The 22395-nt window shown below is 36.1% G+C and overlaps 1 protein-coding gene and 1 pseudogene across 1 annotated transcript; both read left to right on the forward strand.

Annotated features, from left to right (window-relative positions):
- Nucleotides 1-814: 814 nt before the first annotated feature.
- On the forward strand, nucleotides 815-10807 carry LOC120143802 (probable sugar phosphate/phosphate translocator At3g14410). The gene is made up of 6 exons (XM_039158032.1): nucleotides 815-932; nucleotides 1030-1064; nucleotides 7761-7873; nucleotides 8595-8856; nucleotides 8970-9238; nucleotides 10413-10807. The coding sequence occupies exons 1-6, from the start codon at nucleotides 885-887 to the stop codon at nucleotides 10571-10573; spliced, it is 888 nt and encodes a 295-aa protein (XP_039013963.1). The 5' UTR covers nucleotides 815-884; the 3' UTR covers nucleotides 10574-10807.
- A 1214-nt stretch (nucleotides 10808-12021) lies between these two features.
- Nucleotides 12022-18979, forward strand: LOC120143909 (annotated as a pseudogene).
- Nucleotides 18980-22395: the final 3416 nt, after the last annotated feature.

A 22395-nucleotide genomic window follows, 5' to 3' on the forward strand; every position in this document is an offset into this window, starting at 1 on the left:
ATGATTTTCGAAGATTCTGCTTCATTGAGAAGTGTGAAGAACGATAAATCAGAGACTCTCGCAGAGTGGTTCTCTATAGTCGAAGCTTGGTCAGAGAGTTTGGTATTGGAGTGTCGCCGAGTATGGTTAGTTTGCGAGGGTGTTCCGTTTCACGCATGGAATTGGGATACCTTCAAGAACATTGCTGATAGTTGGGGTCAGTTACTAGCAATCGACGAAAGCTGTCAGTCACCATCATCCTTTGATCGGGCAAAAATTCAAGTCCTAGCAAAGGTTGGTGCGAGAATTGATGCGACGTTGGAATTGAAGGTGGGTGACAACTCCTTCAAGATCATGGTGCATGAGATAGAGCCTTCATTCAAGCCAAACTCGTGGGCTCCTGAAGAAGACGAATCTAATTAGATTTTGCCTTTCTATTTGTGGTTTAATTTAGTTTATATGGTTGCAGGTGTTGCTTTTATTTTGTTTTATGTTCTGTTGCGTTGTTTAAATTCTATTACTGGAGGTGTAATTAGAAATAAGGTGTTTAGATTACGACTTTGGTTGAGGTTATATGAGGTTAAGGTGTTTGTTGTAATGGTGTTTATCACCATAGGAGGATATTTCGTGTAATCTTTTGTATTGGGTATTGTTATTAATATAATTTGAGGTACTCTTTTCTTCCTTCCAATGTTCGTTAACATACTTCTTAGTATGTGAACGAATAAGAAGGGAGTTTTTAATGAGACCTCCAACTTCTATCAAAAAAAAAGAAACACTTGTGACTCTGATTCATAAGGCTGCTATTATTATTTTATGTTCTTCTTTTTCTGTGAAAACTGGAGTGGGCTTTTTCATCAAAGGAAATTAATTTTCCATATCCCCTTGGGTTGACTCTGCTTCACATGGCCTTCTCCTCTGTTCTCTGTCTCTTACTCACTAAGGGCTTCAAGGTAACCCAGCACTATATATTTATGTAAACTGATATATGGTGATGATTCTTAATTTCTCTCATGTGGAAACCTTGATCACCCTTTTTTCCCATGTCAGATTTTGAAAGTTGAAGAAGGAATGACATTAGAAATGTAAGTTAGTAATAGACCACCTTATTTATGATGCTTGAATTTGTAAGGTTTGACTTTGTATAGAGAAGCAGCAGGCTTATTTACTGCTTGATTTCATTAATGTCTTTACTGGTGATTGAATATGACTTGTTTCTCTTCAATGAAAGTTTAAATGACAGATGTGACGAACCAGGGAAAGAGAGAGAGTAAAACATGGGGTAAGCACACTTATTAAAAAAGGGAAAGAGATATATAGAAGGACAAAACAGTTGCAGAAAGAGAGAAATTAGACAGAATGAGAAGAAAATATTCAACAGAGTGGAACAACAACAACAACAACAAAACCCTATTCCCATATGTAATGGGGTAAGGGGGAGGTAGGGTAGTAGGCTGCCCCCAACGCCAGGTTGAGAGCAGCTTCCGTGTAAGACCTCCGACAGTCAGAAAATTAAAAATAAAGATAAAATACAAGGCATGTATAAATAAATAAATACATAGTTGAACAATCTTCATATGCAGAGAAGGATACACAGAAGTCATCGATAGCAAACTACGAGAACGAATAAAGTCAAATGGGTTAAAACCTAGACTAAGGCAATACTACTCCACTATCCTAGTTCTAAGCCTTCATAAAATCCAATGACAGAAACGTATAAAAAATAGAGGTCAATGGAAATTACTACAAAGGCAAATAAAAAGAAGAGGTCAATGAAAGAAATGGGCTGGTTGCCTTTTCTTTTAGTACTCAGGCAAATCATAAACTGAAATGATATAAGCAGTTATAGATGACTTTCTGAAAGTGATTGATAAATAGTAACCTTTTCTTTTTTCCAGGTAATTTCAATAATTTAGATGACCCAAAATACTTGAAACTAGAAATAAAAGTTTAAATTGTATGAAGTTATAACGATAAACTCCTAAACTATGCAGTCTCTTTATGTGCATCTTCTCTTGCATCAAATATTCTTAACTAGTTGTTGATTGTGGTCTTACTAGTCATTTGCTTTTAGATTAGGGAAGGTATCATTATTATGGTGCTCAAATAAGAACTTGGAAAGGGAGAGTTCTTTTTCTGTTGGTGATTTAGAGAAGCCCTTCAACCTTCCATACCTTCCTCCTTTCTGAAATTTGTTTGTATTCTCTCTCTTTACAATAATTGCACAGTGTAGCTGGTCCGTCCTTGGCTCCATTGGGGTTAGTTACTCTTTAAGCACCTTACTTAATAGGACTCCTATTAGAAAAGAAAGTTGTTTTTAACCTAGTTTAGCTGTCTCCCTATTTTTCTGGTATCATGTACTCTAGAATATAGACAAACACTTCCAGTAAGTTTTAAAAATCATAGAAAGATGAGATAAAGTAAAAGATTGTGTTAATTGATTTCACTGTTTCTGATTCATCTTGTTTCTTGCTCTGGTACTTGATCCAGTCTAAATATTTAGAACTCATGCTATTCAACTCATGCCAATTCTCTTTTCTCTTTGGAAGGTTAGTCATGTTTTTTTTTGATAGGAATAAAAGGCCTCCAAAAAACCCCCTTGGTGGTTAACGGAACTTAAAAATAGTTCCTTGACCCACACAAGGAGGAAAGGAGTGCCCTAGGATTCAATAAATTCAAATAAAACAAAGTATACAACCCATCTCCCTCAAGAGAGATAAAACCAAAAAGAAACAGTCCTTAACAGAGCATAATTCACCCAATACCCGCCTTAGCTAGGACATCCGCCTCTATATTGGCTGTCCTACTAACCCACCTAATAAAACCTTCAAAAACACTAAGCTTTTGAATAATGTCTTTAACTATTTGAACATAAACAACAGGACAAGAGACCACATCCTTAATCCAGTCAACTGCCACCTGACTATCACTCTCAATAATCAGTCTATCTTTAACCCTATGACGAATAGATTCAAAAAAATCTAAACCCTTTAGGATAGCCTTCAATTCCATTAAAGTTGGGGGCCCCGGACCAGCCGGCTCTTTGAAGGAACCAAGAATCGAACTAGACATGTCTTTCAAAATACCACCTAAGCCACTCCTCTTCCAATCACTCGAGGTAGCCGCATCCACATTAAGTTTAACAAAACCTTTTGGAGGTGGGGACCAAGGAAACACGGTTGAAACCCGATAAGAATGGGATGAGTAGGAATCCACTATGGACGGGTCAGCAATAATATCATCCTTGGAAATACTAACATGAGTTTCCTTAGCTAGAAACCATGAAGCAAGCCTGCACCTTGCAAGAAAGAAAATCTCTGCTCGATCAAGCTTCCCTCCTTCAAACACAATAAAATTCCTGGTCTTCCAAATTGTCCATAGAACAGCTCCAGGAATGAATGGCCAGATAAGAGAGTTGGACTTCAAGTCATTCCAAGCCAATAGGAATCTTTTAGCCTCTGTATGAAAAACCGATTGAAAATTCCAATATCCCAAGAATTTCATCCAAATTGGCCAAACAAACGAACATGAAAAAAATAAATGCGATGAAGACTCCTCTTCAAGATTACAGAAAGAACACAAAGTATCATTTATGCCCTGAACACCTCTCTTAACCAGAGCTGTCTTGACCGCCAACTTCTTTAATATAACTTGCCAAAGAAAAGTCTCAACTCTTGGAGGCAACAGACCCCTCCAAACATTAGACTTCCAAAATTTAGCTTCCTCTGAATCGGGAGAACCCGAATAAGATAGGTTGACACATGATTTCACTGTATAAACCCCTTCCCCATTCCCCTTCCAAAACAATCCATCAGTGGCATCAGCAGAAATAGAGAAATCAGAGATCACAACCATCAAATTTGCCCATTGCTCAAATTCCCAGTCATTCAACTCTCTCCTCAACTGAACGTTCCAAATCCAACCCCTTGAACTGAACTCCCCAAACTGAGTTAATCTTCCTTCTTTATTTACTGCAATAGAAAATATTCTAGGGAACAATACCATCAACGGATGATCCATAGTCCAATTGTCTTGCCAAAACCGAATGCTCCTCCCATTGCCAATTTTAAAGCTATATTTACCTCTGATACTACAGCCCAACGAATCAGCATTATAATGGTTTCTCACCATATCTCTCCACATCCAGGATAGTTTAGGAGAGACTTTACTGTCAAACTGCATCAAGGAAGGATCCAATTTATATTTGATGCAGAGCAATTCCCTCCAAACCGCCTCCCTCTCAATAGCAAACCTCCAAGCCCATTTTTCCATGAGTGCCCTATTCACCACCTTTAAATTAGGAACCCCCAATCCTCCTTCAATTTTAGGTTTACAACATCGGACCAGCTTACCCAATGTATCCTCTTTCTCCCATCACCACCTCCCCACAAAAAATTTGACATGATAGAATTTAGAGTCTTGTAAACTGATGCTGGAACCTTGAACATTGACAAAAAGTAAATAGGGAGTGAGCATAGCACTGATTTAATTAGAACTAGCCTGCCTGCCAGTGACAGAGAGGAGCCTTTCCATCCCGCCAGCCTCTTATTAAAGCTTTGAACCACTGGATCCCATAGGATGTTGGAGTTCCTATGTGGACCTAGAGGGAGTCCCAAATATTCTGAGGAAAAGAGCCCACTGAACATCCAATCATAGATGCCCAACCCTTAATTTCCTCTTCCTTTAAGTTCACTCCAAATAATTTACACTTCTTTAAATTCAGCTGTAGACCAGAAATAATTTCAAACACCCGAAGAACCCTCTTTACATTCAAGATCTGTTTTTTCGACGCCCCACAGAACGTAATAAGGTCGTCAGCAAATTGCAAATGGGTTAAATTAAAATTCCTCTCCTCCTTTCTAATGACCAGACCCGAAAAGAGCCCTCGTGAAACAGCCTTCGCTATTAAAAGATTCAATAGTTCCCCAACTATATTGAACAACAATGGAGACAAGGAACAGCCCTGCCGAAGACCCCTCGCCATAGGAATTTCCTCAGTTGGGACTCCGTTCACCAAAACTGAAACAGTCGCTGAAGTGACACATTTCGAAATCCAACCTATCCATCTAGAACCAAAGCCCATTTCCTTCATTATTCTGAACAAAATAGGCCAGTCAAGAGTATCATATGCCTTCTTGAAATCAGCCTTAAAAACACACCCTTTCAAACCATTCTTCCTCCAAAAGTCAATCCCTTCATTTGCTATAAGAGAACAGTCCAGGATTTGCCGACCGGGGATAAAAGCGAATTGACTTGGACTGATCAAATCTGAAATGCAGCTCCTAAGTCTTCTTGACAGACATTTCGATAGTATCTTATACAATCCACCAACAAGGCTTATAGGTCTAAAATCGTCCAGTCCACCAATGTTAGAAATCTTAGGAATAAGAGTGATGAAAGTGTGATTTACACCATGTTCCCATTCCTTCCCCAAGTAAAAATCATGAAAGAATTTCATAATATCTACCTTCAGGACCTGCCAAAACCTCTTAAAAAATCCCAAATTAAAGCCATCAGGACCCGGAGCTTTGTTGCTGCCACAAGATTTCACCACTTCCCACACTTCCTCCTCAGAAAACTCCTGTTCTAAGAACTGCTTCTGCTCCAAAAAAATTCTGGGAAAATCCAGATTCAAATCATCAAGCTCTAGAGTAGTTCGTTCATTATAGATCTTAAAAAAATACTCTTTAACTATGGCCTTAATTGCCTTTGGGTCTTCCACTGTTTCCCCTTTGAAGTTTAAAGCAAGTAGAGCATTCCTTTTATTCCTAATCGTAGCACAAGTGTGGAAGTATTTAGTATTGCGATCCCCATCAACAATCCATTTAGTTCTCGAGTACTGAAACCAGATCTGCTCCTGAATCCTGTAAAGCTTCCACAATTCTGCTCTTAGATTCTTCAATTCAACTAATACCTCACTGTCAACCGTTCCTTGCTTCTGTTGAATATCATCCTCTATCAACGAAATTTTCTTCTCTAACTCAGAAATCAAAGCACCTGGATATTTCACTCTGTTCCCAGACCACTTCTTAATTGCATGTTTGGTGTTCCTCATCAGACTAAAAACGCCTGCCTCGTTCTGACTACCCTTACCACTCTGAAAAGAAGAAACAACCAGATCCTCAAAACCCTCCTCATCCATCAAATAATTGAATAATCTAAAGGGTTTTCTGCCCCAGTCCACCCCTTTATTCTCCAGAACTATAGCATTATGATCTGACAAGGATCTTGGTAGAAGCGACTGCACAACGCCCGGAAACAGCTCTAGGAAGCGACAATCAACCAAAAAACGGTCCAATCTAACAAAAGTGGGATTATCTTGGTTATTACACCAAGTGAACCTACCCCCGTTCAAAGGAAGATCAATCAAACCCGTATGGAGAATGAACTCATTAAAGATCTCCATTGAACTCCTACTTTGACCCTTCCCAATTTCTCATCTTCTTGTAAATATACATTGAAATCCCCTCCGACACAAATGGGATAAGTCTGTCCACTAAGAAAACTGCTTAATTCTTCAAAAAAACCAGATTTCTCCTCCTCCACTGATGGACCGTAGACATTGATGAAACCACACCCGGAATCAATACTCCGAAATTTACCGAAAGTAGCAATGAATCTCCTGCTAACAAACTGATTCTCCAGCTCAAAAACATTATCATCCCAACAACACAACAGGCCCCCCGCTGATCCAACTGAAGGAGATTCCAAATTCCTTTAAGTTTATTAATTCCACTTCTCCTAAAAAAAGACTTCCTAAATTTCTCAGTCTTAGTTTCTTGCAGCCAAAGAAAAGTAGGGTTAAAGTTGGAGACTAAATTCTGAACAGCCCTCCTTTTCTCGTTTTTCCCCAAACCCCTAACATTCCATGAACATATTACTAGCTTTGTCATCATCAAAAAGGAAATAGGTGCAGACACACTCCTCAAACAACCAATCCTTTATTAACCCCATTTACGCCTTTCTCTAAAGCTATGATTTTATCCAAAAAGGCTTCTTTCCCTTCCTTAAAAGACACACCCAAAAGCTTGCTAACCTCCCAAGTTTCCACCGCTTCTTTCAACAGAATCGAAAAAGCTGAGGAGGATGCTGTATCAATGCTCACCTTGTCAAGGGCTTCACGATACAGGATCCTTTTAGTTCTTCTCTTCCTTCTAATCAGCAAACCAGATTTGGACTTTAGGCCACCACCTTCTGAAAAGTAACCTTCAATCTCCCTTCCTACACTCCCACCCCCATATCCTTTGTCAAGATAAGGATCAAGACTCCCCTCAGCAATGTTCTCTGCTGATAAACAGAGCTGAATATTCGTACTGGAATCAACATCTAACTCCCTCTGCTTAACTACGGCATCCCCTGTTTCAGACGAGATGTTAATGCTGGTAAATGAAGAACCAAAATGTTAGCAGGGTTTCTAGTAAAGAATTAATCAGAAACTTAAGGTTCAAATGCAAGCCAAGAATCCAATCCAATTACAATTGATTTACAGCAACCCTTATCTGAAAGTTAGCAAGATAGGAGGATATTTGTGAAGTAGAGAAAGTTAAAAACTCTCTGATGATAAATTGAAGTTCCCTTTCAATGCAGCACATGTCATCTCCTTGGTCATACCATATCTTTCTAAGCATTCTGATATAATTCCATTATCATGCTTCTAGTCTTTAATTGATATTATCTTAAGAATAGTAATTCATCTTTTTTACCGCTTCATCATTCTGTGTATATTGTTATTCTTCTTTTATATAATGTACCCTTAATTTGATGAAGTTAAACATGCACAGATATACGACATCTGTGGTTCCGATTGGTGCCATGTTTGCAATGACTCTTTGGCTGGGAAACACTGCCTACCTGTATATATCTGTCGCATTTGCACAAATGCTGAAGGCAATTAGTAAGTTGTCGAAATTCATTGAGCAAATTACACTTAATACCCATGTTCTTTTTGTTGAATTCCTTTTGGTCACACGTGCCATAAAAATTTATACTTAGCCCTGTGGTTGTTGCTGTTTGACTAGTGGGGTTATGCTGTCAAAAGATGGCATATACTGTGATGTTATCTGATTAGTTTCTGAAATAGAAGAGCATCACCTGCTTCAGTTTCTTGGCCCTTTTCTTGATTTTGAAGTGAAGCAAAATCTTGTTGTAGATAATGTGTAGGTGTATATACGTACATATATCGGACATATTGATAAGGTTTTTTGTTTGATAGTACTAATAAGGTTATTTTTGCTACTCTATTCAAGTAGGGAGTGGTGTGACTTGTTGATAAGTCAAACAGTGAGAATTGTACTAGGTCAAGAGAAATGTTTTATATCTTTTTAGATGAAGTTAATTTTGCCCGAACCACCAAGGATTAACTGTTATTATCTCTATATTGAGTTTCAGATGGGTAACTAATGCCTGTATAAATTGAGTTGGTCTCAATGCTGCAACATTTTTTTTATTTTGTGAAAGATATTAGGCTGGTGATTAAAATCCTTGGCCAGATGGGTAACTAATACCATGTATTAGGGTCATGAATGTGCCAATAAATACATTTCTGTATATTACTGTTATTTAGATGGCAGGTAAGAAGATTGTAATATCAGTACTTTTCTTGAATGAGCTTTCAGTGCCAGTGGTTGTTTTCATCCTTGGAGTAGCAGCAGGACTGGAGGTAATGAGCTGCAGAATGCTTTTAATAATGTCAGTGATAAGTTTTGGTGTTCTGGTGGCTTCTTATGGAGAAATAAATATTAGCTGGATTGGAGTTGTTTACCAAATGGGTGGTGTTGTCGGAGAATCTTTAAGGCTTATATTCATGGAGATTCTGGTTAAGCGAAAGGGTCTCAAATTAAACCCTATATCTCTCATGTATTATGTTAGTCCTTGCAGGTACTTAATACAACATTCTTCTTATTTACCTTTATTCTCTTGGCAACATTCCATTTCTTCCCGTATATAAATTTAATTCCAGTTGGGATTGAAGGATCGTGTCTCTTGTGCAGTGCTCTTTGCCTGTTTATTCCTTGGCTCATTCTGGAGAAACCAAAAATGGATGCCCATGGGATGTGGAACCTTAAGCCTCTTGTGCTAACACTCAACTCTCTCTGCACATTTGCACTCAACTTGTCAGTTTTCCTAGTGATCTCGCACACTAGTGCTCTAACCATTCGTGTCGCTGGAGTTGTCAAGGATTGGGTGGTTGTTTTAGTATCTGCCCTACTCTTTGCAGATACAAAGTTGACAGCCATAAATTTACTTGGTTATGGCATCGGTAAGTATCGTAAAGTGAATTCTTTTTTATATCTTCATCTCTTGTAACGAGCATTATCTATTACACCATTTTGAGGGAATAGTCTAAATCCAACAATCCATTCATATGGAGGGCAAGGATGTGGTTCAGCCTTTCTGGTTATTCTTAACAGTACCTTAGCAACAGCAGATGGTTTTAAGTATAAGCGAATTATAGAAATTTGAATTAGTTGATAGAAACAATGGATCTTTCAAGCATGGTGGAGCTAATCCATGGTTTTTCTGGACTGGCCTTGAATACTTATGCCTTAGATAAGCTAAACACTGCATCACTTCTCTTGTTCTTCAGAAGCTTATGCCATGGTATTGCTGGAATGTTTAGGAGTATTTATACCCCTTTATTTAACAAAGCTATGCAATCTGCATCACTGGTTTAAACTGTTCGTAGAGGTATCTGATGCTACGTGCTATTAGTGATTTACTCTGATGGGGTCTGTGAGCGCATATATATATTGGGGGAGAGCATTTATACTCACTTTTTATATTTATTTTCTCAGTTGGAATGAGACCCTAGACCCTAGAGAAAGCTAAGTGAAGTTGTGTTGTTGCAGTAAGGATGCACATAAGTCACAACTGAACTAACTAGTTTGATATTAAGGCCGACAACAACTTCAATAAATTTGATATGATAAGCTTAGTTAGTTCATTTTTTATTTACTTTATTTCTCTTAGTTGTAACTACCAACTGGTTTCTCCATATACTTTTAAGGACAAGAATCTCTTTTTCTTTTCCTGAGGTAATTTATGATCATGGAGGTTACCAGCTTAAGATAAAAATCTTTTATAATTAGATGCATTTCTCACATACATAATCACCAAATTTCCTTGTGTTAATGTGTGGTTGCTTCGACTTTCAATGAAGTACCATAAGGCATTCATTTCATTATTGAAAATTGCATGGAGTTTAAATGGTACCGAAGTTCTGCTGTCAAAGACAGGTTCTTGGCTGGGCTTATCCTGATGCAGTCCTAGGGTTCATTATGGTTTTTTGTTGTATTGTTATATATTTAGAGTAATTTCTAGCTTTTGTTGTGGCATTTTGAAGAAACCATCTGCTTCAGACATAAACTCTATCGGTCTTTCCTGTTTCTCCTATAATTTTTTTATATAATTATTATTATCATTATTTTGTGTAGCCATTGCTGGTGTGGCGGCATACAATAATCACAAGTTGAAGAGGGAAGCATCTCGGAATATATCTGACAACTCCCAAGATACCCTGACCATACCGACGACCACGTCATGTTCATTACAACATGAACAGATAGTAATATACAACACAAATCTGCCAAGATGATGTTGAAAGTAAAAAATAATTGCAAGCATGAGAGCTACCCAGAACCACCAGTTAATCTCATTGCCCCAACTTATTTCGGCATGTTCATTACACACCGCAGGCAAAACACACTACATCCGGACTTTTCAATTACAGATTTGCTGTAGTTTTAACTTGTTTTTCCATTGATTATGCAGCAGATTATTTGGGGCACTTGTTTCTGCCATTATCGCCCGTTATATTTGGAGAAAGTGTCCTCCTGGGATGAGGAAAAGTAAACTGTAAAGAAATACTTGGACTGTTTTAAACTAGTGTTACCATAATTTTTGCTTTTGCTGTCTTAAATGTAGTCTGCTTTACTGGATCGGATTTATAGTTTAAAATAATATTAAATACGAAAAAGATCTATATTTTGTCAAATTTTAATAGTTTTATTATTATTTAAATACTAAATGGAATGTATTACTTTTACTAAATTAAAAAATACATCAAAATATTATCCTAACCTCTACCACTAAAATCTTGTCAGTAATTTTTAATATATGAAATAATAATAATCGGAAGCTTTGAAATCTATCTAAATATAATTTGTATTTGTAGCTTTCAATTTATATTTAAATATAGTTATTTTATTTATAATATTACCTTTAAATTTCATTTTTCTCTTAAGATTTAAGTAGCACATGAGAAAAGGAGAAATAGGTCTAATATCGCACTTAGAAAAAAAAATGAGGGTTCGGACACAGACTTTTAATTGGGAGTTTACGGTATTTATTATTGTGTTTAACAAACTCGTCACATTAAAGTGATAAATTTATCTAAATATGACGAGTTTACTTAAATAATAATTTTTTATTTAAATTCGTCACTTTAATATAAAAAATTTCAATAAAATATATTTTTATTAAAATTATCATTCTAACATGACAATTCTATACACAGCAACAAATATCATAAATCTTAGTTTAAAAGTCAAGAAATGACCATCCAGCTCAGTTGGTAGAGCACAAGGTTCTAAACCTTGAGGTCGTGGGATCAAGTCCCACGGAGGGCATTTTATAATTTGGAGGTCTCCTACGGAAGCTGCTCTCAACCTGGTGTTGGGGGCAGCCTACTATCTTACCTCCCCCTTACCCCATACATATGGGAAAAAAGGGACAGCCATTTTTTTTTTAGTTTAAAAGTCAAACTGTTATAATTCTCCTAAAAGAGGTTCAGAGGTTAGAGTTTACAGTATCAACTAATTTAGGAAAGGAAAAGAAATAAAATCTAAAAATAAATTAAATTAATTTTCGAAGCAACTAAACCTCGAGAGATTTTTCTTATTCATTTGAAAAGTTCGTAAACGGGGAAAAGGGGAAATTTTAATTTTGAGAGCAAATTTTCCCGGAAAAATTGAAGGAGATGTGATTCTGGCGGTGTGGGTGGTCGTCCAATGAGAGATCGACGGAGGAGGATCATCGCCATTGATGGGATTTGTCGAGTTACAACTGACTTGGCTGCTGAGTCTACTCGGTGAAAAATGGAAGAAGGGACCCCCTTTAGGCTTAAGAAACCTCGGCAACTCGTGTTACCTCAACAGCATTCTTCAGTGTCTCACCTACACTCCACCGCTCGCCAATTTCTGCCTCCGCTCCAAACACTCCTCCTCTGACGCCTCCGCCTCCAAAAACCCCCGCGATTGTCCCTTCTGTATACTTGAAGCGTGGATTACATGCTCCTTAACGCTCAATCTCACCCTCGACTCGTCTTCCAAGATCTTAAGTTGCATTAAAATCTTCACTGAGCACTTCCGATTCGACCGACAAGAGGACGCCCATGAATTCTTGAGGTATGTTATCGATGCTTGCCATAACACTTGTCTTTGTTTAAAGAAATTGCGGCGAAAAGGAAATGAAGGTGTTGGAGGTGCAGGAGAATCAATGAATGGCAATACCGTAGTTAAGGAGATCTTTGGGGTTGCTTTGCAAAGTCAGGTTAAGTGTTTGGGCTGTGGTGGGGAGTCAAATAAAGTCGATGAGATTATGGATATTAGTCTTGATATATTGAACAGTGGTTCTCTCAAAGAAGCTATGCATAAGTTTTTTCAGCCTGAGGTTTTGGATGGAAATAATAAGTACAAATGTGACAAGTAAGTTAATATTTCAATTAATTGCATTATATAGTTATTATTTTGTTTAGGTATGGTTTCATTGTTGTTCTTCTGACCTGTTTTTTTTTTCCTTTTAAGTTGGGATAACATTAAACATTATTGTTGAAGAATATCACATTCCATTTTGTTTACTTTATTGTTGCTTTTCCGACTTGTTTTTTTCTCTTTTGAGTTAGAATAGAAATAAACTTATTTTTGAAGAATATTTCCCTTTAATAACCACTTAATAAGCAAAAAACAAATTAAAAAGAAGTTTTGAAAGTAACAATAAAATGGAGACTTATTTGCTTATGTATTGTTGTCTTTTGGTTGCTTTCGATACATGCTTCTACTTTGGTGAAATGTGAAAGAAAGAAAGAAAGAACTTAAAAATAGTAATATAGTGTTGAAAGAACTTAAAAATAGTAATATAGTTCTTCTAGAGAACAAATTTATTTGTTTTACCCTTGTATATGTTAGAATTGGCCATTTCATTGGTCATTTCCTTTAATCTTCTTCTCATTTTAGATTTATTATGATCTTTTTTTATATGAAGTTTTTTTTTTACTTTATTTGGTCTCTTTAGGATCTATAAACAAATATCAAAATGCAAGAAAAATAAACAAACTAAATTGAGCCTAGTTGAATACTTTGCTTTTAATTTGTTTTGAATTAGAAGCTTATGGTTGTTTAGTTGTAAGAAATTGGTGGCAACAAGGAAGCAAATGTCTATACGTCAAGCGCCAAATATCCTTGTTATTCAACTGAAGGTGATTTACATAATCTCTTTAAAGTTTTCATTCTGTTTTTATAGTTTCTTGTGTTAGTTTTTATTATAATTATTTTTGGAGTAACAAAATAATTGTTAAGATTGTTAAGGCAAAGATTTGAGGGAATACTTGGTGTGAAGATTGATAGGCTTGTTACATTTGATGAGGTTTTGGTTCTTTCAAGCTTCATGTCCAAAGCAAGTCAAGTTTGTTAAGAAGTTGGTTTTATGAATAAGTTTGTGTGGTTGATACCAGTGGCTGCATTATATGAATTCTAGTATTAAATTTTATGAGCCTTTCATTAGCCTTCCAATGGTTAAGGGAATTAGACAGGGTTGCTCTCTCTCTCCATTGTTATTTAATTTGATTGGGGAACTTCTTAATTTATTGTTGTTGAAGGCGGTTTCTACTAGGTTGTTTTATGGTTTGAATATTGATAAGAATGAAAGATCTTTCAAATTGTCGCATCTATAATTTGTAGATGACCTTATAGTTTTCAGCAATGCTTCGAAGACTTAAATTAGAAATGTGAAGAGAGTATTATGTGTTTTTGAAATTATGTCTGGTCTTCTGCTGGATTTCTCCAAAAGCAAATTATTTGACATTAACACAAGTGAATAAGAGGTGAATGATTGGGTGCCTTCTATCGGATGTGCAGTTGGCATATTTCTGTCTGAACACCTTGGTCTTCTGCTTGGAGCTAAGAGGAATTCAGCAACTTTGTGGGAACCTGTCATTCAGAAATTTTACAATAAACTTGCTGGTTTGAAGGCATCAACTCTCTCTTTGGCTGGGAAATTGGTTATTAAAAGTTGTTTTGTGTTCTCTCCTAACTTATTTCTTGTTAATTTTCAAGCTCCCATCAAGTGTGAACAGGAAGCTTAATTCAATTATGGCTAGATTCTTACGGGGAAGAGGATCATAAAGGAATAAGATACATTGGGTAAATTAGATGATTGTATGCAAATCTAAAGATAATTGAGGTTTAGGAGTGTTGGATATCAACCTAACGAATAAAGCACTTTTAGGGAAATGCCCTTAGAAGTTTGCAAATGAAATGGATTCTGAGTGGAGGAAGTTGATTTCTAGTAAATACAATTTAGATCAAAGTTCGCTGCTACTCAATAATAGTGTACCAACTCAGGCTTCCTGGATGTGGAGATCGGTGGTGAATAATCATTTTAAAAATGATTCTTTTGGTTCCAAATATCGCAACCAGTTTCAAATCAGAGTGGGTAATGGTGAGAATATTCGCTTTTGGCATGACATTTGGGTTTTAGAATCCCCCCTCAAAGAAGTTTTCCATATACTTTTTGCCATCACTACTAATCAAAATGGAAAGTTAACGGAGTTTGGTGAATTTGGAACTTTAGGATGGTTTTGTCATATTGAGTTGAAAAGGAATTTGAGCGATTGGGAGTTTGATCAATAGGCCGATTTGTTGGAAACAATTAGTAATATAAGTCTCTTGGAAAATTTGAGAGATAGTCTAATTTGGAGAGGAAATGGGCATTGTATTTTACTCATTTTTTATAAGAAGTGGAGACCTCGTTAAAAAATCCCTTCATGAATATTATGACACCATATGGTGTTCCAGAAATCAGTGGAATGAGGAAAAGAGTCTCAAATTTTATATATAAAAGAGTGATACAAAGCCGAAGACGACAACAAAAAATTTCCCAAACAACCACAAGACGAGAAAAATCAAACCCCAACCCATCTTCCTAGCTTAGCCAATTTCAGACTATGCTAAAATGTCTATCTCTAAGTTAGTTGGCCTAGCTATCCAACGGATAATGCCTTCCAAGTTCCTAATCTTATCCACAATTTCTTTCGAAATTGAGGTATACAATATAGGGCAATTATCCATATTCTTAATCCACTCCAAAGACATTTTACTATCACTCTCCACAATCAACCGTCCCTTAGAGCACCATTTAGAAGATTTGAAGAACAATAAACCATGTTTAATGGCCTTCAGTTCTATTAAGGAAGGGGGACCCGGACCATCATCTTCTTGAATTAAACCCAACACTGAGTCAAACTCATCTCTTAAAATCCCACCCAAACCACTAGCCTCCCAATTACCATTGACCCAATTACTATTGACATTAGCATCCACGTTCAGCTTTAGAAATCCCGCTGGGGGAGGGGACCAGGAAATCTGTTTAGCTTGAAGACTTTCTAAAACAGAACAAGAATCACCGAGAGATGGGTCACCAATAAGGAAATCCAACAAAAAGGCCATGTTGGAGAATTTGGATAAGAACCAAGATGCTAATCTGAACTTTGTTGTAAAGAACAATTGAATCGGATCGAACACTTCATTCTCGAAGACAATGGCATTCTTGTATTTCCATATTGTCCATAACACTACACCAGGAATAAAAGTCCAAATAGTTGAATTAGACATCAATTCCTCCCAAGTAGAAAGAAAATAGTAAGCATTCTCATGTAAGATAACAGAAATCTTCCACAATTTCAAAAACCTATTCCACAATAGCAGTGCAAGAGAATAATAAATTTGGAGAGGACTCTAGTTCTAGCTTGCAAAAAAGGACACAAAGGCAAATATCCTCGGTACACCTCTCTTTCATAATTCAATCTTTACCGCTAGTTTTTTTATAAACAATTTGCCACATGAAAGTTTCCACCCTTGGCGGCACCAACCCCTTCCAAAGGTAACCCTTCCAAAAATGATCGACAATCTTATCAATGGAGCATGTTTTCAAACAAAAGCTAACTATGTAAATGCCATCCCCATTCCCTCGCCAAAATAGATCATCTCTCAAGATTTCTGAGAGGCTTATATTGCTTGTTGCAAAAAATTTGACCCATTTATCAACCTCCCAATCACTCAAATTCATTCTCATCTTTACAAGCAAAACCCAACCTAAAGTTTCAAATTCACCAAACTCACTTAACTTTCCGTTTTGATTAGTAGAGAGGGCAAAAAGTTGAGGGAAGATTCTATAGGCCAAACATCATACCAGAAGCTAATATTCTAATCATTTCCTACTCTAATTCAAAATTGGTTACGACATCTAGAGCCAAGAGAGTTATCTTTAAAAAAATATTCACCACTGATCTCCATATCCGGGAAGCCTGAGCTAGTAAACTATTATTAAGTAGAAACGAACTTTGATTTAACTTGTACTTGCTACAAATCAAGTTCCTCCACTCGGAATCCTTTTCGTTTGCAAACTTACAAGGCCAATTCCCCAAAAGGGATCTATTAATTAGATTGATATCTAGCACTCTTAGACCTCCATTATCTTTAGATTTGCATACAGTCGTCCAGTTTACCCAATGTATTTTGTTCATCTCTGATCCTCCTCCCCATAGGAATCTAGCCATGATGGAATCTACCCAATTTCTAAAGAAATTGCAGAAAAGATAAGGAACTTGGAGGGCATTATTCATTGGATTGCTAGGCCAACAAACTTAGAGGCAGACGTTTTAGCAAAGTCTGGAATTGGCTGAGTTAGGGAGTTTTGGTTCGGTTTTGTTTTTTTCTCGTTTTTTTTGTTTTATCTAGTGTATGGGGGGTAAGTTTGGTTGTAATCATATGCATTGTACTACTATTTTATTAATAAATTTTGAGGCACTCTTTTTCTCTTTCCGCTGATTTCTGGAACACTTTATGGTGTTCTAGTAATCATGAAGGGGGTTTTTAACGAGGCATCCACTTCATATCCAAAAAAAGATAACATGGTGTGGTTTTGGGTTAGCACTTTCTGTGGGTCAATGAAACAAATATTACATTTACTTCAATCATGTTGTTAGTTTGTTAGCAATGTTGAGTAAGTCTGGTGCCATTATGTTGGAGGAAGGAGAGTGAATGTTAGTGATTTACAAGGATTGCATGATTTGTTCCTTAAAATTTTTACATGGTTCTACCAATAGAATTTCGTTATTCTGTACAAAGTAATCTCATATACTGGTTATATTCAGTTATCCTATATTCCTTTTTTTTGGTATTTTCAATGTAGGATCCACAGCCAGTGTATAACCTATTTGGTATTATTGTGCACTCAGGATACTCACCAGAATCTTGGCATTATTATGCATATATTAAGGTTCTTTTGTTCTCCGATTTCATCAATTTTTTATATGTATGCTTCAGTGCCATAAATGTTGATTAGTTGCTGACATTAGTTCTCTATTTGTAAAGGATGGAATGGGCAGGTGTTATTGCTGCAATGACTCTTTTGTCTCACTTTTAACCCTATAAGAGGTCTTATCCGAGAAGATTTATATTCTTTTCTTCTCTCGTGCTAACCAAAGGCTAGGGTCTCAAGGTACTGCATTTTCTTCCAATGGAGTTAAACCAACTGATTCCAATAGAAGTGAGGCATCCAAAATTCTGAAAGCAATTCAATTGAAACCAGTCCAAAAAAACCTAGTGTTGAACTATCTTCACAGAATGTGAGGAAATTGTCTTCTAGCTTACATGTGAAATTCAATATTTTTGAAAAGCCTGGTCCTAGAAAGCTTCCTGTTATGAGTAACAGAAAGATTGGCTTCCATAAGACTCAGAATATTGCTGGAAATGGAGTCTCAGTGGAGTCACTTTGTTTGGAGAGTGTAGACACCCATTTTTGTCCGGGTCTACAATAACATTATATTATTATTTTATTATTATTATTATTTTTTTTATTTTATTTACACATATTACATTTTGTTTTTGCAGGCCTAAGGTACAAATAGACCACCCAGACCCAAAATTTTTTTTGGCCCAAGACCCGAAGACCTAAACAGCAACCCAACAGTCCACTACAACCTGAAACCAGGAGTCCAAGATCCGACTCGGCCTAGTTTTAAATTAGGGTATCAAAACCCTAACCCTAAATATTACAGCCACCTTAAACCAGTAGGTGAAGAGACGCGTCACCGCCACTGTACCGACCTATTCCTGACGATCCGACCGCCATTTCAACCGCCCCACCGTCATCTACAGTAAACCACATCAAGCAAATCAATCCAAATATCAAAATCAACAAAAACGTCAACAGTGAATCTAAATTCATTAAAATACCGAGTTAAATCCCAAAAAATCAGGGATCTCACCTGTTCAAGCTAGGGAAAATAATTACCGTACAATCGATCTACAAAAGTAACCATAAATCAAGGAAAAATCAACCATTTGGAAAAAAGAAGATGAGAGCACTCGGGGGGCAGAAAAAAATAAAATACGGGGAAACATTCGAAAAAATAGAAGAAAAAATTAAACAAAAAAAGAAAAGAGAGTGAATCGAGAAATTACCGTTCGAGCAGTCATCATCGGGATTTTCACCGAGTCAAGCTCACCGAGATTCGAATATAACCACTTGATCTTTTAGATCTAGGGTGAGGGGTTGTGTTCTATGGGTTTAGGTTTGGTTTTCAATTCAAAAGAGAGATGTGATAAGGAGGGCTTCTAAGGATATTTTGTTCCCCATGGCCACTGATCTACGGTGGTCGGGGAACTGCGTTTATGTCTCCTGTGGTGGGGATACGAAGAGAGGAAGAAAAGAGGGAGAGTGAGAGGTTATTTAGCATTAAGGGAAAAATGAGAGCTGCTGGGATTTTCGGGCTTAATTGGTTATATAATCCACGCACGAAGTGACGTTGTTTTGCCAAAGAGGATTAGCGTGTTTTGGGTTTGGGTTTATTGGCAATTTCGATCCTTCACCTTTTGTAATCTCACCCGTGTCTTTTTAATTGTTGTGGGTTAATTTCTTTTCAGGTCCCTCTTCGTATGTAACATTTTAGTTAGCCACTAATGAAACTTTTGTGATATACTACTTTGATCACTTATCTTTCAATTTTTTCCCTTAAGCTATTATCCTATATATTATGATAATTATGTTGATTTTGGACTCTGGTCATAGTATTTGTAGTTCATTCATTTCAGTCCTGCCTTTATATATTGTGGCTTTTAGGTATAATTTTTATTTACCTTACGAACTTCTATTTTGTTTCATTTTGGTCCTGAATGTAACTTTTGGTTTTATTTCGGGATTAGTACTCATATTAAATAATATTTGTATATTAGCTATGATTTTATGTTTAGTTATTATTATGACCATAAAGTTTTTGTTTTGATGATTTAGTCCTTTATTTTACTAAGCATGTCTATTTTTTATTTGTATTTTAGCATGTCATGTTTGTAAAGGAGCATTTTAGTCCAAATTTGTAAATGATTTAGTCATTTATTTTGTAAAGTTTATGCTTTATCGATCATTATAATTTTATATATGTTTTTATATAAATTACGTATTTGTTATAAATATTCTTTGTATAGAAATTTTTATTTTTCTTTGTTTTATTATGTGAATGTTTAAATATTTATTAACATTTTTATGAACCATCATTGTTTTCTAATATACGAAAAGGGTAAAATTTCATTGTAAGAGAAATCTACGAAGACATTTCCCAACTATAAGAGAAGATATCTTTTCGATGATTTTCTCACAAATGTTTTTCTTTGTTTTACCTTTACGTTATTTATTTTGACTATTTTTTACGTATTTTCATTTTATTTTATCTTTTCAAAAAATTTGAAATAACGTTTTTGTTAGGGGAATCTATAGGAAAGTCTCCTAACTATAAAGGAAATGCTTTCCTGAAGATTGTTCATACTTTTTGAATAAAATAAATTCAAATGAATAAAACGATCATAATTTTAATACATTTTTAAGTTTGTAATTCTCAATATTTAAACAACATATAATTGTTTAGGTACCAAAATTTAGGCGTTGTGGGGGTGTTTACCCTTCCCCACACGTAATCGACTCATGAATCCTTAAAAACAAATCTTTGGTAAAACGCAGACGTTTTTTTAAGGTTTCCAACCTTTCTAACTTAATGGTTTGTGGCGACTCCGAAATCAAATCGTTTTTCAAAATCATATTTCATCGTCTTTCCCCTGAAAGTTAAATTTTTTAAGTCTAACGGATTCCCCCGCGGAAACGTTATGACAGCTTAGCGACTTTGCTGTTGACTTCGAGAGTCAGGCCATGAACGATTACATATTTTTATTTTTGGGAATTACATATTTAAATATTATTTAATTTATGATCCTTTTATTTATTTTGAGTTTCAACATATTATTTTTTAAACTAATTGATTTTTTATTTAAGTGGTTTTCATATTCGAGCCGATTTTGGAAATTGTGAGTGTTATTTTTGTTATGTTTTTAAATGTTTGTGAGTTTCTCCTCACACACAGCACATACATTTTCATACCATAAGCTCACTTACGAGCTTTGTTCCTTTTAAGTTAATGTGAAAGCTTAGCCTACATGAGATAAATTGTTTCTCGGCATGACTTTTAGAAATTAAGCGTTGGGGTTCATATACATTATGTCTACGTGAGAAAAATTGTTTATCCACATGGACATAAGGGAATGTATCCTCTCGAATTGAACTCGATCCGTATGAGCCTATAATAGGCTAGGTTAAGGGTTTGGAGCCTAAGGAGGCACCAACATGAATAATTCGAGTACCTTTTTACTCATAGAGTCGAAACCATCCATATAGTGAACCATATAACGGTCACCCCGATAAAATTCATGTCGAACCTCTGTTCATAGATAGGTGCCCGAATAAGTGTACACAAAAGAGAAACAACTCTAAACCTCTTCTCTTTACCTGTATTATTTTATTTTCTTAATATTGGCTTGATATTTGACTTCTTTTATACTGACACATTTTCTATGTTTATTTTTTTTTATTTTGTCATTGCATGATCATCATAAATAAAAGAAAGGTGTTGATTAACCAAGTAATCATTATAGTAGAAGAGCGACCATTAAAATGGAAAAGAGTTTTCATAACAAGAAAGATTGCAATTCGGTGGTCCGAGCTTGGCATTTTTCCTGAAGGTTACATATCACAAACCATATTTGAGTATGGATCTCTCTTGTAAAGATGAAAATTCTTTTGGGTGAATGAAACTCTTTCTAAAAATGATTACTTTTAGAAATCGATACCTTTTGTATTTGCATTATACACTGCATTTATTTAAACATTTTCACTTTTTTTACATCTGCATTTGCATATTCGCATTCTGCATGGCATTCATTGAAGTATTTTTTAAATGCATTAATCATGGAATAATGGGTTTAACTCGTGGAGGAATTTAAAGAAGTGTTTCTGATTATGCAAATTCGTTCACACAGTACTGAGAATGGAAGCCAAATTTGAGAACCTAAAGAAATAACTGGAAGAGAGTTTGTAAAAGATGCAAGAAGAGTGGGAAGCCAAAATGGAGCAAGAGTAAAAGGCCACCATGGATCGTATTTTGCAAAACCAAAACAACCTGATGAATCAAATGGTAGCCAAAATGATTGTACTCAACCAAGAAAGAAACCTCTGAATACGTGAAGGCACAAGCTAGTTCACAACCACTCATTTCGCCCCACAAGCTTCTAAGCCACCAAGCACGTGTCTCCACCGCTAAAACGCATGCAACTGTTCTAGGTCCTCGGGATCATTCTACTGACCACAACATATCCACTCCAGATAAGATGAAAAGATCCAACAACGAGATCCCTGAGAACTTGAAAAAGTGGTACAAAGAGACATTCAAGGGAATGAGAGGACAAAGCTCTCACAACGAAATGAATGCAAATGAATTAGTTTTAGTTCCCGACTTGATGTTTCCTCATAATTTAAGATGCCCGACTTTGAGAAGTATGATGGAACCAATTGTCCTAGTGTCCATCTCACAATGTTCATTCGAAGGATGACTGAGTACACCAGCAATGATCAGATGTTAATCCACTGCTTCCAAGACAATTTGACTGGACATCTTCTAGATGGTATAACCAATTAAGTCGTGCCCAAATTTGCACTTGAAATTATTTGGATAATGCATTTCTAAGCCAATACAAACACATGACTGATATGGCCCCCGATAGAACAACACTTCAAAATATGAAGATAAGGAATGATGAG

This window comes from Hibiscus syriacus, unplaced genomic scaffold (assembly GCF_006381635.1).
Source record: "Hibiscus syriacus cultivar Baekdansim isolate YM2019G1 unplaced genomic scaffold, ASM638163v2 tig00110864_pilon, whole genome shotgun sequence".
NCBI classification, from domain to species: domain Eukaryota; kingdom Viridiplantae; phylum Streptophyta; class Magnoliopsida; order Malvales; family Malvaceae; genus Hibiscus; species Hibiscus syriacus.